This window comes from Natrix helvetica (genome assembly GCF_964273705.1).
Source record: "Natrix helvetica genome assembly, chromosome: Z".
NCBI classification, from domain to species: Eukaryota; Metazoa; Chordata; class Lepidosauria; order Squamata; family Natricidae; genus Natrix; species Natrix helvetica.
The window spans coordinates 10,073,439-10,086,908 of NC_138554.1; the positions used below are offsets into that span (position 1 = coordinate 10,073,439).

The 13,470-nt window shown below is 46.5% G+C and overlaps 1 protein-coding gene across 1 annotated transcript in view; it reads right to left on the reverse strand.

The window, feature by feature from the left end:
- PLOD3 (procollagen-lysine,2-oxoglutarate 5-dioxygenase 3) overlaps window positions 1-13,470 on the reverse strand; it is a 62,746-nt gene that overhangs the window by 18,017 nt on the left and 31,259 nt on the right. Inside the window, exons 5-9 of the mRNA XM_081970021.1 lie at window positions 12,086-12,198; window positions 6,600-6,663; window positions 5,041-5,138; window positions 3,500-3,601; window positions 2,901-3,032 (exon numbers count right to left, since the gene is read on the reverse strand). Coding sequence (XP_081826147.1) covers window positions 2,901-3,032; window positions 3,500-3,601; window positions 5,041-5,138; window positions 6,600-6,663; window positions 12,086-12,198 — 509 coding nt within the window. The remainder of the gene's footprint in view (window positions 1-2,900; window positions 3,033-3,499; window positions 3,602-5,040; window positions 5,139-6,599; window positions 6,664-12,085; window positions 12,199-13,470) is intronic.

The following is a 13,470-nucleotide window of genomic DNA, read 5'->3' on the forward strand; positions in this document are numbered from 1 at the left end:
TGTATCCCAGCCAGCTGGGACCTGTTGTGGCCCATCATCGGCCAGTGGAGCTAGCAGCCGACTCGGACAGTGAGGAGGTTGGGGAGGAACACGGGCCAGTCCTGGAGTCTGGGGAAGCCTCTGATGAGGGCTCTGTGTTGGAGGCAGAGATGGGGCCAGAGCCGTATGCCAGTTATCAGCTGCCTTCGGAGTCAGATAGAAAACGCCGTGCAGCAGTTTCCAACTGCTGTGCAGTGATTTTTAATGTTATTTCAATTTATTTCCTGAAACTGTGAGGGTTTTCTTTTTAACTCCCGGTGCCTCTCGCTGCACAGCCTTTTAACACCAGAAGTCCTTCTTTAGCAAACTACCTAGCGACTGAACGTGGCACGCAAACCGTCCACGAACAAAATAGTTCCCAGAGACACCCGGTGAGCAGACTTTCGCATGGAACATTGTTCCGCCACTACGAGAACGCAGCCCTCCGCTTCCCGTCTCATCCCGCACTTCCGGTACTCCGAGGCGCTGACTCTGCCCACGTGCCGACTCTGCCCACGCGCAGATCTGCACGATCACTCCAGCATCCCCTACCGACTGCAACAATGCAAAGAGCAGTCGGGAGTGGGCTGCACTAGGTATCTCCCCGACTCGCCCCGGGAACAGTAGCCAGCCAGCCGGCCAGGCGGACGGACGGATGGGCCATCCCCTCCTCGGGTCGCACCTACCAGGCGGGCAGCCTCGGCCCAGGTGCGGTCCTTCTTCCTCTTGTCTTTCATGTTTGCATCTCATTGAGATGATTTGAGGGGGGCGGGGGCGGAATGGAATGTGCAGGGACGGGGCGGGGGGAAGGAGGGGGAGCCCGAGGATACGGTGACATGGAGTTCTAGAACCGCTGCATTCTAGAAGGGGCATGGGAGCGACAGGGCGGTGGAGGGCTGGGCCGTCTTGGGCTCGCACTCCCACATTGTGAAAAAAATTCAGGTGCTCAGACATGAAAATGTGCCGCTCAAACACTATACTTTTCCGTCCGCACTGGAAAAAAATTAGAGAGGACATTGCTTGGGAGTAAGGCCACAGATGGACAATGAATGGTCCCTCCCATAGGGAATAAAAGAGGAGCGAAAGGGGAGTGGAGTTTGCAGGAGACAATTAGTTCATTCCTGCCAAGTATTTCGGTGTCTGAAAGATATCGGCCTGGCAGCTCTCCAAGCCTGATAAAGGTGGGTAATTGTGAACCATCTTGAAAGACTGTGGGAGAGGAAAGACTTTGCTGGATTGGGATTCACTGTAATGTAAATAAAAGGGGTTTATCGGAATGAGGACTCGGCTTCGTGCTGCTGGGGAAGCCTAGGTCAGAACACAGCTGGGACCTTTCTACAAGCGAGAAATATTTGCTTACTTGAAATTTCATAGCACTCATTTGAATCGTTTTGTATTTTATGCTGTTGCGGACAGTCTCAATTTGCCAAGGGTAATTTTTTTTCCCCCTGTCCCTTTTGGAAATATGTTTCTATACTTCATTATATGTACGCTAAGCTTGGTTATTGTGCATTTTTAACGTTTTTTGGGGGAGATCTCCACAGATTTCAACTGTAGTATGCAGTGGAGTACCGCAACGCTCTGTTTTAGGCCCGGTATTCTTCAACATCTTCATCAATGATTTGGATGAGGGAATAAATGGGGAACTCATCAAATTTGCAGATGACACCAAGCTGGCAGGAATAGCCAACACTCCAGAAGATAGGCTTAAGATACAGAAGGATCTTGACAAACTTGAACATTGGGCACTATCTAATAAAATGAAATTCAATGGTGAAAAGAGCAAGGTTCTACATTTAGGCAACAAAAACGAAATGCACAGGTACAGTATACGTGGTACCTTGCTCAGTAGTAGTAACTGTGAAAGGGATCTTGGAGTCCTAGTGGACAACCATTTAAATATGAGCCAGCAGTGTGCAGCAGCTGCCAAAAAAGCCAACACAGTCCTAGGCTGCATCAACAGAGGATAGAATCAAGATCATGTGAAGTGTTAATACCACTTTATAAGGCCTTGGTAAGGCCACACTTGGAATACTGCATTCAGTTCTGGTCGCCACGATGTAAAAAAGATGTGGAGACTCTAGAAAGAGTGCAGAGAAGAGCAACAAAGATGATTAGGGGACTGGAGACTAAAACATATGAAGAACGGTTGCAGGGACTGGGTATGTCTAGTTTAATGAAAAGAAGGACTAGGGGAGACATGATAGCAGTGTTCCAATATCTCAGGGGTTGCCACAAAGAAGAGGGAGTCAAACTATTCTCCAAGGCACCTGAGGATAGAACAAGAAGCAATGGGTGGAAACTAATCAAGGAGAGAAGCAACTTAGAACTGAGGAGAAACTTCCTGACAGTGAGAACAATTAATCAGTGGAACAGAAATTGCCTCCAGAAGTTGTGAAAGCCCCAACACTGGAAGTCTTTAAGAAGATGTTGGATAGCCATTTGTCTGAAACGGTATAGGATTTCCTGCCTAGGCAGGGGGTTGGACTAGAAGACCTCCAATGTCCCTTCCATCTCTGCTATTGTATTGTATTATTGTATTGTATAACTGGGAGAGGGGGAAGCTAACATCTGTTCCCTATTCATTCCCGCTCGCCCCCGCCTCTCGGGGAGTCCAGGGTTACAACCTTTACAACAGATACCATGGCCAGCTGGGGATCTCATTCCCGCGACACACAGCAGAAAAGCAATCGGTAGCAAGGAAATTACTGAAATAAAGGAAGCCACAGGGAGGAAGTTGAGCAATCGCAGAAGTTCCCCATAACATAATGGCCCTCTACATTTGTGGGATGACCACTCTCATCCTCCCCAGCTGACAGGCCCAAGGGCTGATGGGAGTTGTGGTCTAAAGTCAAGGCGAGCTGTTTATCGGCTCAACTCACGTGGTTGTGAATGAAGAGGCTGAGGCGAGAATACGGGTAATCCAAAGTCAGAAGACGCTGAAGAAACTGAGGCAAGAACGGTATGGGCTTTTCAATAAAGACACCCAGCAGAACTCGTGGATATGACTCTTCCTGGCAATGGAAGACAGAAAAAAAAAGAGATACGTGTCTCAAAGCTTGGACCAGAGGTGACTAACTTTGGCAACTTTAAAGACTTGTGGACTTCAACTCCCAGAATTCCTCAGCCAACATGGCCGACGGAAGAATTCTGGGAGTTGAAGTCCATAAGTCTTAAAGTTGCCAAGGTCGGACACCTCTGACTTAGTTCCTTACCAAAACCAGTGGTGGTATTCTACCGATTTGGACCGGATCAGCCGAACCGGTAGCGGAAATCGCGGTTGGCCTCGCCCACTCACCCTGGCTCTACAGCATCCCATTTAGGCCCTTTTTCCGCCAAAAGCACATGCACAGAAGGCTGTGTATGCTCGCATTTGCGAAGCAGTAGGGAAGGTAAATGAATCCCACCCCTGACCAAAACCCCTTTGGGTTATATTCCTCCCCTACTTTCAAGCTCTACCAGGATACCCCCAGAGACTCACTGGTACGTCCGACAGATCCAGGAGGTCATCATCGCACACTTCGCAGCCCCCCTCGTATGTCCAAGCATTGGGGATGTAATTCCCCAAATAATTCAGCTGTAGCTGCATGGAGAGAAGGAAAATGTCAGTGAAAGATGGAATGAAGCTCAGTTGCACTAATACCTCCGAAACTGGATTCCGCTTTAGGGCTCTTAACAAGTGAGCAAGGAAGGAAGTGAATTTGAGATCTTTGGAGAGCAATTGTTGTCAGAACAAAGAGAAGTCTTGTTTAGCTTCCCACTCCCTGAAGAGATGGAAACTCAATACCAACTTCCTAAGTAGGCAAGTATGCACAGCCATTTAGCTATGGGCTGAAGAGGAAGAAGATCTGACTCATATATTACTATCTGGATACCCGTGCTTTGCGACGAAACTATGTGATCCGGCTATGCAGGAGAAATTTAGTTTACAATCCGTTGGCTCTTTGGTGGGGAGTGATTGAAACACATAAGAGAATATCACTCCCGCCGCCTTGAGTCCAAAAGCACTTCCATAAGCAGATGGTGTAGACATTTTGGTGAGGTATCGACGTTTAGTACTGTAAGGAGCCCCAGGCCACTCCTGAGTGAAAGAGTGGAATGTCTGCCAGTTTGAACTGAGGTAACGGAATGTGAAGCAATTGGCAATTGGAACATTCAGGTGGGAAGGGGGAGTTGAATGTCTAACTCCTTAGCATCAGAGTATGTTAATATAAGGCAACTGGCAGTTGAAACAGAGTTCTTTTCGGGTGGGAAGGGGGAGTAGAATGTCTAACTCTTTAGCATCAGAGTGTGTTAATATAAGGTAACTGGCAGTTGGAACAGATGTCTTTTCGGGTGGGAAGGGGGAGTAGACTGTCTAACTCCTTAGTATCAGAGTGTGTTAATATAAGGCAACTGGCCGTTGGAACAGAGTTCTTTTCAAGTGGGAAGGGGGAGTAGAATGTCTAACTCCTTAGCATCAGAGCGTGTATAATTACTGTATAAGAAATACTAATGATCTGATGGTCATTTCGAAAAACCCTTTCTTAACGAGCACCTAGAAACCAAGGGAAACCTACTGTATGTGCCAAATTTCAAGTGTGTAGGCTTTACGGTTCTCCAGATTTCGTGATGAGTGAGTGGTATTTGGCTTGTATACATATATATAACAACATAACTCATGTGTGACCAGAATTTGAAAACGACATTTAATACAGCACAATTTCTGACTAAAATAGTCCGACTGAAATTGGCATATGTGGGCCTGATTGGGGTAGATTGCAGGAGTGATACAGAAATATAATTTTATGTCATTTGATTCTATCTTACATATTTATGTAATAAATTATTGCATTTTACCCTACAACTATTGACACTCTCATTTTAAATTGTTTGTTTAGAATTTCATTGGTAATATATAAATGGCTGTGTATGCCTGCATTCCAGCATAACTCTGGAATGCCTCGAACAATTTCAACCAAACATGGAGTCAAAGTCTGAGAAAACACTGTGCAAATGTAAATTGTAAAAGGGGCAAGTTACCTTGGTGGGTCCATTGCCGTGGATAACCACAGGAAGGGTATCGTAGGCAACGTTTCGGGCTCGCACACGGGTCTGCTCAAATTTCAGCACAACCTCTTCTGCAAAAACGGGGGGGGGGGGAAGTAAAAATGAGTCAGTTTGGTGACGTGGTTAAGTTGCTGGCCTAGAAATCAGAATATTGTGTGTGTGTGTATGTGTGTGTGTGTGTGTGTTCTGGTCATCCTTTAAACACAAAAGCCAGCTGGTGACTTTGGGCCAGTCACTCCCTTTCTGTCCAACCCACTTTGCAGGGTTGCTGATATGGGGCAAATAGCAATAGCACTTGGACTTATATACCGCTTCGCAGAGCTTTACAGCCCCCTCTAAGCGGTTTACAGAGTCAGCATTTTGCCCCCCCCCCCCAACAATCTGGGTTCTCATTTTACCAACCTCGGAAGGATGGAAGGCTGAGTCATCCTTGAGCCTGGTGAGATTCGAACTGCCAAATTGCAGGCTGCCAGCAGGCAGCAGAAGTAGCCTGCAGTACTGCACTCTAACCACTGTGCCACCACGGCTCTTATAGTCCTCAACTGCATCACTGTTTGCTTTGGTGGCAGTAGTGCCTCAGATAGAAAGTCCATACAGAGAGTGGTGAGGACAGTGGAGAAGTGCTTAGAGCTTGAAGCATTGTTGGAGACCCCACATACCCACGTTATGGTTTGTTTCTGTTGCTCCCCTCTGGGAGGAAGAAACTTTGAATGGTCACTAAACCGCGGCTCGTCAAATGGTTAGATAATGTCATCAACGCGATGAACAAGAATTTGCGTTCTAATCACTGCGCCATCACAGCTCACATTATTATGCTACACACAGCTCATATTATTATACTACACTATACTACACTATACTAGGCATTATAGTATATACATATTGTTGTAGCCCAGCAGGTTCCAGTTCAGCTGATGCTGGACTCCGATAGTGAGGGGTCATTTGAGTCTGCCCTGGATGATGTAGAAGACCCTGTGCAGGTTCCAGATTCAGAGCAGGGTCCAGAGGGGCTGGTTGGCCACCAGGAGGCGCCTGAGGCATGGAGCAGTGGGGAAGATCAAAGGCAGTCAGTCCCTGATGCTAGAGTGAGAAGGGCTGAGAAATGAAAGCAGCAGCTTCGTAGGCAGGCTCACAGACAATAATTAGCACAGGCGGTTGTAGATTGGCCCCTCCCAAGAGAGCTTATAGGTGAGGTGTTGGGAGGGGACATTTGCAGGAAACAACCGTCCGAAATTAGCAGTGAAGAAAGTTGATGTCTTAGAGCCGTGTCTGAATATCTGGTTTGTTTCTTATATTCTGAGTTATCTGGGCCTTCGGCCAAAAGGTTTGTTATTTTGCAATGAAGCAATGGCAAACAGCCAAGCCTGTGTTTTGGCTTGTTCACAGGCGTGGAGAGGGGGGGGGGGTCAGAACACATATACTATTAAATATACAGTATGTAATGCAGCTGTGCGTTAGTTGTTTTCTTCCCCAAAAGCTAGGTGCGTCTTATACTTCAGAGCGTCTGATTGTCTGAAAAATACGGTACTTACCAATGGCCCCATTCAGGTTCTGGAAGATTTTGGATGTGTGATCCAAGGTGATCCCGTATTTTTCCTAGAAACACAACAGGGAGGAACTAAGATCACAGTAACCTTTTATTACACAACACATTCTTCTTCTCCTCCTTCTACAAACCCCTCCCTTCCATGGTCAAGTTACAAATCAAGCCTTTGGAAGGGACACTGAACTGTAGCTTAGCAACATAGGAGATAATCAGGGGTGGGATTCTACCTGTTCGGGCGAACCAGTAGCTCCGACTATCAACTGGTTCGCTCTTACTTTGAGTAACCCCTCGGCTATACTCACCTATATTCCCTTCTCTGAAGCCCAGCTGATAGGCAGGGCAGAGTGGATTGCTGCACCTCACCTGTTTTCTTCCCCAGCAGTAATGCGGAAGGTGATTTCTCTGTAAACTGCGCACATATGTGCAGACAACTGGTTGTTAAACCAGTAGGATCCCACCCCTGGAGATAATAAAGGTAAAGGTTCCCCTCGTACATGCGTGCTAGTCATTTCCGACTCTAGGGGACAGCACTTATCTCTGTTTCAAAGCCGAAGAGCTAGCGCTGTCCGAAGATGTCTCCGTGGTCATGTGGCCGGCATGACTAAACGCCAAAGGCCCACGGAACGCTGTTACCTTCCCACTAAAGGTGGTTCCTATTTTTCTACGTGCATTTTTTACGTGCTTTCAAGCTGCTAGGTTGGCAGAAGCTGGGACAAGTAGCAGGAACTCCCTCCGTTACGGGATTAGGGATTTGAACCGCCAAACCGCCTGACTTTTCTGATTGACAAGCTCAGCGTCTTAGCCACTGCGCCACCCTTCCATTCCTCACTATCCAGTCCGAGCTGAAGAAGATTCTTGGATGAGAGTCTCCACGATGTAAAAAAGATGTGGAGACTCTAGAAAGAGTGCAGAGAAGAGCAACAAAGATGATTAGGGGACTGGAGGCTAAAACATATGAAGAACGGTTGCAGGGACTGGGTATGTTTAGCTTAAAGAGAAAGAAGGACTAGGGGAGACATGATAGCAGTCTTCCAATATTTCAGGGGTTGCCACAAAGAAGAGGGAGTCCAAGTATTCTCCAAGGCACCTGAGGGTAGAACAAGAAGCAATGGGTGGAAACTAATCAAGGAGAGAAGCAACTTAGAACTGAGGAGAAATTTCCTGACAGTGAGAACAATGAATCAGTGGAACTGCTTGCCTCCAGAAGTTGTGAATGCCCCAACACTGGAAGTCTTTAAGAAGATGTTGGATAGCCATTTGCCTGAAATGGTATAGGGTTTCCTGCCTAGGCAGGGGGTTGGACTAGAAGACCTCCAAGGTCCCTTCCAACTCTACTATTGTATTGTATTGTATTGTAAGCCAAACAACTTCAAAGAAAAACCAGAAAGTCCAATTGCCTCTTGAAAAAGCCCCTTTGAGGCAACCATGACCTGGATGACTGAGAATCTCCATAGACATGTAGCTTAGCAACATTGGTGAGTTGTAGATTCAGAGTCAATTGTTGGTATTTTGTACAATTCTTTCTGGCTAGAGCTGCTCTATTAAGGTAATGATGATTTAATAGCTGACCAGCAGCTGTAAGGCTGTAAACCGAGATGGTGTAATGAGAATGAGTCAGCAGAGTTATCACTTTAAGAGGCTGTCTATATAAAAGAGGCCCTGCGAGGGCGGTTTCTCTCTCCGTGTGTGCTTCCATGTTATAGTTGAAGATGGATTGATTGCCTGGTTTTGCCGTGTGTGTGTGTGTGTGTGTGTACAGTATGCTCCCTCCCATATTTGGGCATACCAGGTGCCTTGACAAAACATCTAATCATTCCCCTGGCTCAGCTGATAAAGGAGGAGAGCTTGTGGCTTAGAGGTTGTTAGAACTGCCTAACATGTAAAAAAAGCCCAAGTTCAAATTCCAGTAAGGGTATGGCTAGCTGATGAGAGCTAAATAGTTTGAAATAGATCTCTACTATTCTCCCTTCATTTATTTATCAGCAAAAAAATTGCAATATTTATCTGTGTGGTTGCGCGCGCCTTGGAAATAAAGCACTGTATGAAAGACAAAACCTCTGTGTACTGTAATTTGCTTTTGAGGTTTTCTCATAATAGTAGTCACGCCGTGCACATTCTGACATGCTCCTTCAAAAGTGGGATTGGATAACCTAAACCAGCGATGGTGAATCTTTTTGGGCTCGAGTGGCCGTAAGTGGGGGGAGCTCAGGGGGGTCGTGTGCAGGCGTGCCGCACCCATAATGCAATGTGCGACTCCCCCAGTGCGCATGCGCGCACTACAGGCGCAACGCCCCCATTTTTGCATGCTTTTTTCGCCCTCCCCAGGCTCCAGAGGCTTTATAGGAGCATGGGGAGGGCGAAAACAGCCTCTCCCGCCCCCCGCCCCCCCGGAAGCCCTCCGGAGGCTTCAGGGATCTTCAGGAGGCTTCCCTGAAGCCTCCGGAGCAGTCAAAACAACCCTCCGAGCAAACCGGAAGTCACTTGCAGTTTGCTCGGAGGGTCGTTTTAAGCACTCCGGAGGCTTCAGGGACCTTCAAGAGGCAGTCCGTTGCTGAATTTCCGGTTTGCCCGTAGGGCTGGTTTTTTGTGCTCTTGAGGCTTCTTGGAAGCTCATGAAGCCTCCGGAGGGCCTCCGGGGGGCAGGGGAGGCTCTTTTCGCCCTCCCCAGGCTCCTATAAAGCCTCTGGAGCCTGGGGACGGTTGAAAATGGCTTTAAAAAAGGGTGAACTCAACTGGCCAGCGCGCGCATGCGTGCCCTGACAAATGGCTCCGCGTGCCACCTGTGGCACGCGTGCCATAGGTTTGCCATCACTGACCTAAACTCTGTTTAGCAACTAATACAATACAATAATAATACAATAGTAGAGTTGGAAGGGACCTTGGAGGTCTTCTAGTCCAACCCCCTGCCTAGGCAGGAAACCCTATACCGTTTCAGACAAATAGCTATCCAACATCTTCTTAAAGACTTCCAGTGTTGGGGCATTCACAACTTCTGGAGGCAACTTCTGTTCCACTGATTAATTGTTCTCACTGTCAGGAAATTCCTCCTCAGTTCTAAATTGCTTCTCTCCTTGATTAGTTTCCACCCATTGCTTCTTGTTCTACCCTCAGGTGCTTTGGAGAATAGTTTGACTCCCTCTTCTTTGTGGCAACCTCTGAGATATTGGAATAATGCTATCATGTCTCCCCTAGTCCTTCTTTCTCTTAAGCTAAACATACCCAGTTCCTGCAACCGTTCTTCATATGTTTTAGACTCCAGGCCCCTAACCATCTTTGTTGCTCTTCTCTGCACTCTTTCTAGAGTCTCCACATCTTTTTTACATCGTGGCGACCAGAACTGAATGCAGTATTCCAAGTGTGGCCTTACCAAGGCCTTGTAAAGTGGTATTAACACTTCACGTGATCTTGATTCTATCCCTCTGTTGATGCAGCCTAGAACTGTGTTGGCTTTTTTGGCAGCTGCTGCACACTGCTGGCTCATATTTAAATGGTTGTCCACTAGGACTCCAAGATCCCTTTCACAGTTACTACTACTGAGTATGGTATCACCTATACTGTACCTGTGCATTCCGTTTTTGTTGCCTAAATGTAGAACCTTACTCTTTTCACCATTGAATTTCATTTTATTAGATAGTGCCCAATGTTCAAGTTTGTCAAGATCCTTCTGTATCTTAAGCCTATCTTCTGGAGTGTTGGCTATTCCTGCCAGCTTGGTATCATCTGCAAATTTGATGAGTTCCCCATTTATTCCCTCATCCAAATCATTGATGAAGATGTTGAAGAGTACTGGGCCTAAAACAGAGCCTTGGGGTACTCCACTGCATACTTCCCTCCATGTAGATGCAGTTCCATTGAGAACTACACGTTGAGTGCGGTTGGTCAGCCAGTTACCAATCCATCTGGTGGTGATGCTGTCTAACCCACATTCTTCTACTTTATCTAGTAGTAGGTTATGGTCTACCTTATCAAAAGTCTTACTGAAGTCCAAGTAAACTATATCAACGGCATTCCTCTGGTCCACTAATTTTGTCACATTATCAAAGAATGCAATAAGATTAGTCTGGCATGATCTGTTTTTGACAAATCCATGTTGGCTTTTGGCTCATCCCCTTTGTCACTATGTCACTTGACTTCTGCAACGTATTTTAGATTCTGCTATCATAGGTTGCACGAAATGACGCGCTTTTTGGATTTTTGGAGGTTGCTCCTGCTTCCACAACAGACTTACAACAGATAGCTCCTACTCCAGGCAAACTTCCTTCCATTAACTGGATCAAAAGCATCCGTTTGGGGAATACGGGAAGTCTTCAACTTACAATCATGATGACAGGCTCGTCCATTATGGCCCTAAATCGTGACGGCTATAAAGCAGGTCACCCCTTGTGACCAACTTGATTTTACAACCTTTTTTTTCTTTCAGCAGTTGTTAAGTGAACACTGCAGTTGTTAAGAGAACCAATTGTTCGTTGTGGAGAAATTTTGCTAAAAATAGATGCCAGTTCCCCCCCCCCCCCCCCCGAAAGTACATGCCAGTTTCCCCCCACAAAAAAATGTTGTTAAAATATGGTCATGTGACCACGGGATCTTGCAAACAGCCACTAAAATGCCTAAAATCTGGTCATGTGACTGCGGGAGGAGGGTATTCATTGAAATTTCAGAACTGGGTTCTATGCTTAAGACCTTTTCATCTCTAACCTCCAACATATTGAGTAAAAGAGAAAGAGTGGCGTGGGGAAAAGGGGCCGCTCTAGGATGGAACTCATTGCCCAAGCAAAAGAGGTCACCCTGCCCACATTCTGGTCAACTGCAAAGGCTGAGTCATGTTTACTGTTGCCTTCCTGGCCAATGGGGAAGAAGCTAGTGAAGTCATGAAGCCTTGCCAGCAACCTGGCATATGAGGATTCATGGGATAGCCATTTTCTGCCATCATAATTTCGAGGGGTTGCTAAGCAACTGAGTTCCCTTCCCGACCTCTCTAGCAGAAACTGGACATCCCATGACTCCTCATATGCCAGATTACTGGCAAGGCTTCATGACGTCACTAGCTTCCTCCCTGCCATTGGCCAAGAAGCCAATAGTAAACATGGCTCAGCCCCTTCAGTTGACCAACATCTGGGCAGGGTGATCTACATTCCTTTGGCAATGAGTTCCATCCTAGAGTGGTCCCTTTTCCCCCAGCCATTCTTTCTCTTCTACTCAATGTGCTGGAGGTGAGAGATGAAAAAGAGAGAAACTGACTGGATTTGTCTGAACTTTAAGCAAGACTGGGACAATGTTAAGCCAGCTCCAGCCCCTACATTGATGTAGTAAAGCCCTCTGTGGAAACAGCGCTGTTGGAGAAGCGATATCAGAATTGCATAAGCCATTTTAGCGACTGGGGAATGAAGCCCAACTATTTTTTAACAGAGGCAGACTGTAACTGTACAGAAGTGACTACAAAAACCCACAGAGGGAGTTTCTCCCAGCACTCACACGCAAGGCAGGATCCAAGTAAATGCGTGTGTAAAACAGCTGGTCGTCATCGTCATCTTTGTACTTCCACAGCTGGACAATGCGGTTGATGACGGGGGCGTAGCCAATGAATCCTGGAAGCCAGAAATGCAAAGTGTTTTTAGGTGCTGCATAGCAGGGTAGTAGTGTTAAGGACTAGAAACTTGTAAACATTTTTAGAAAACTCTTAAACAAGTGCTTATAAAAAATATTACCCTTCTAGGTGGGGAAAAGATTGGAATTTAACTCACAAAGACTGCCAGCTCATTAAATCATCAGGTGCTTTTTAGCCATTTCACCTGATCTAGAATTTACTTGTGATTTATCAAGATGGGGTTTATCCTATCCGTAACAAGCCAAGACATAAAAATGGTCTTTTTTGATACACACCAGAAAAAATCAGGGCATTCGATATTCTCTACCCACGCTGGAATGCTATACCTTCCCGTAACCTGGCACGGCAGACGAACAATTTGATATGCTGAGAACCTCTGCTTAAAAAAGAACAGTAAGTACAAATTTCTAGACCATATGGCTGCCTGTTGTGACCCAGCAGGAGCCGCTGGAGCTGCAAACAGACTCCGACAGCAAGGGGCCCTATGAGTCGGCTCTGGAAGATGTGGAGGACCCTGGACAGGGTTCCAACTCCGAGCAGGGATCAGAGAGGCTGGTTGGCCACCAGGAGGCACCTGAGGCATGGAGCAGAGGTGAAAGCCAAAGGGAGTATGCTCCCGACGTCATGCCTTGGAGCAGTGGGGAGGAGACAAGGGAGTTGGTCCTGGACGCCCGACAACGGAGGGCTGATAGACGTAGAGAACAACTACGCAGATACAGAAGAGAATTGGACCCAGGTGGTTGTAATTAGGCTCCTCTCAAGATAGTATATAAGGAGTGACTTTCCTGGAGGCTGGTTGCAGGGTTCAACTTAATTACCAACGCTGGAGAAGCTCTCATGTCTGTTTCTTATCTTGGAAGTCTGGATTGGTGCCAAGGTCTAGTCAGTGTGTTAATTTACTGTGAATAAATCGTCTAGCAGTATTCTTGTCTTGGACTGCTTTGGTGTACGAAGAAGGGGGTCAGAACAGATGCCTGTACAATCTTGCAAGAATCCAAAGAGTGATTGGCTGGCCTCAGCTTGAAAAACAATGAGAATATGGGAGGCAAGTTTAAAAAAAGCACAGCAATTAAAATACTAAAGCGGATGAGAGACGATAGATAGATGGTTTTTCTTTCTTCTTGAGGTTCTGATTTGCTTTTCTTTTTCCCTCTCCTTTCCTTTCTTTTTTAGGTAGGTGACATGGTTAAACGTTCGGTAGGATAGAAAGAAAACGTCTTTTAATAAAAGGGTGACCTGATTAAAAGATAGA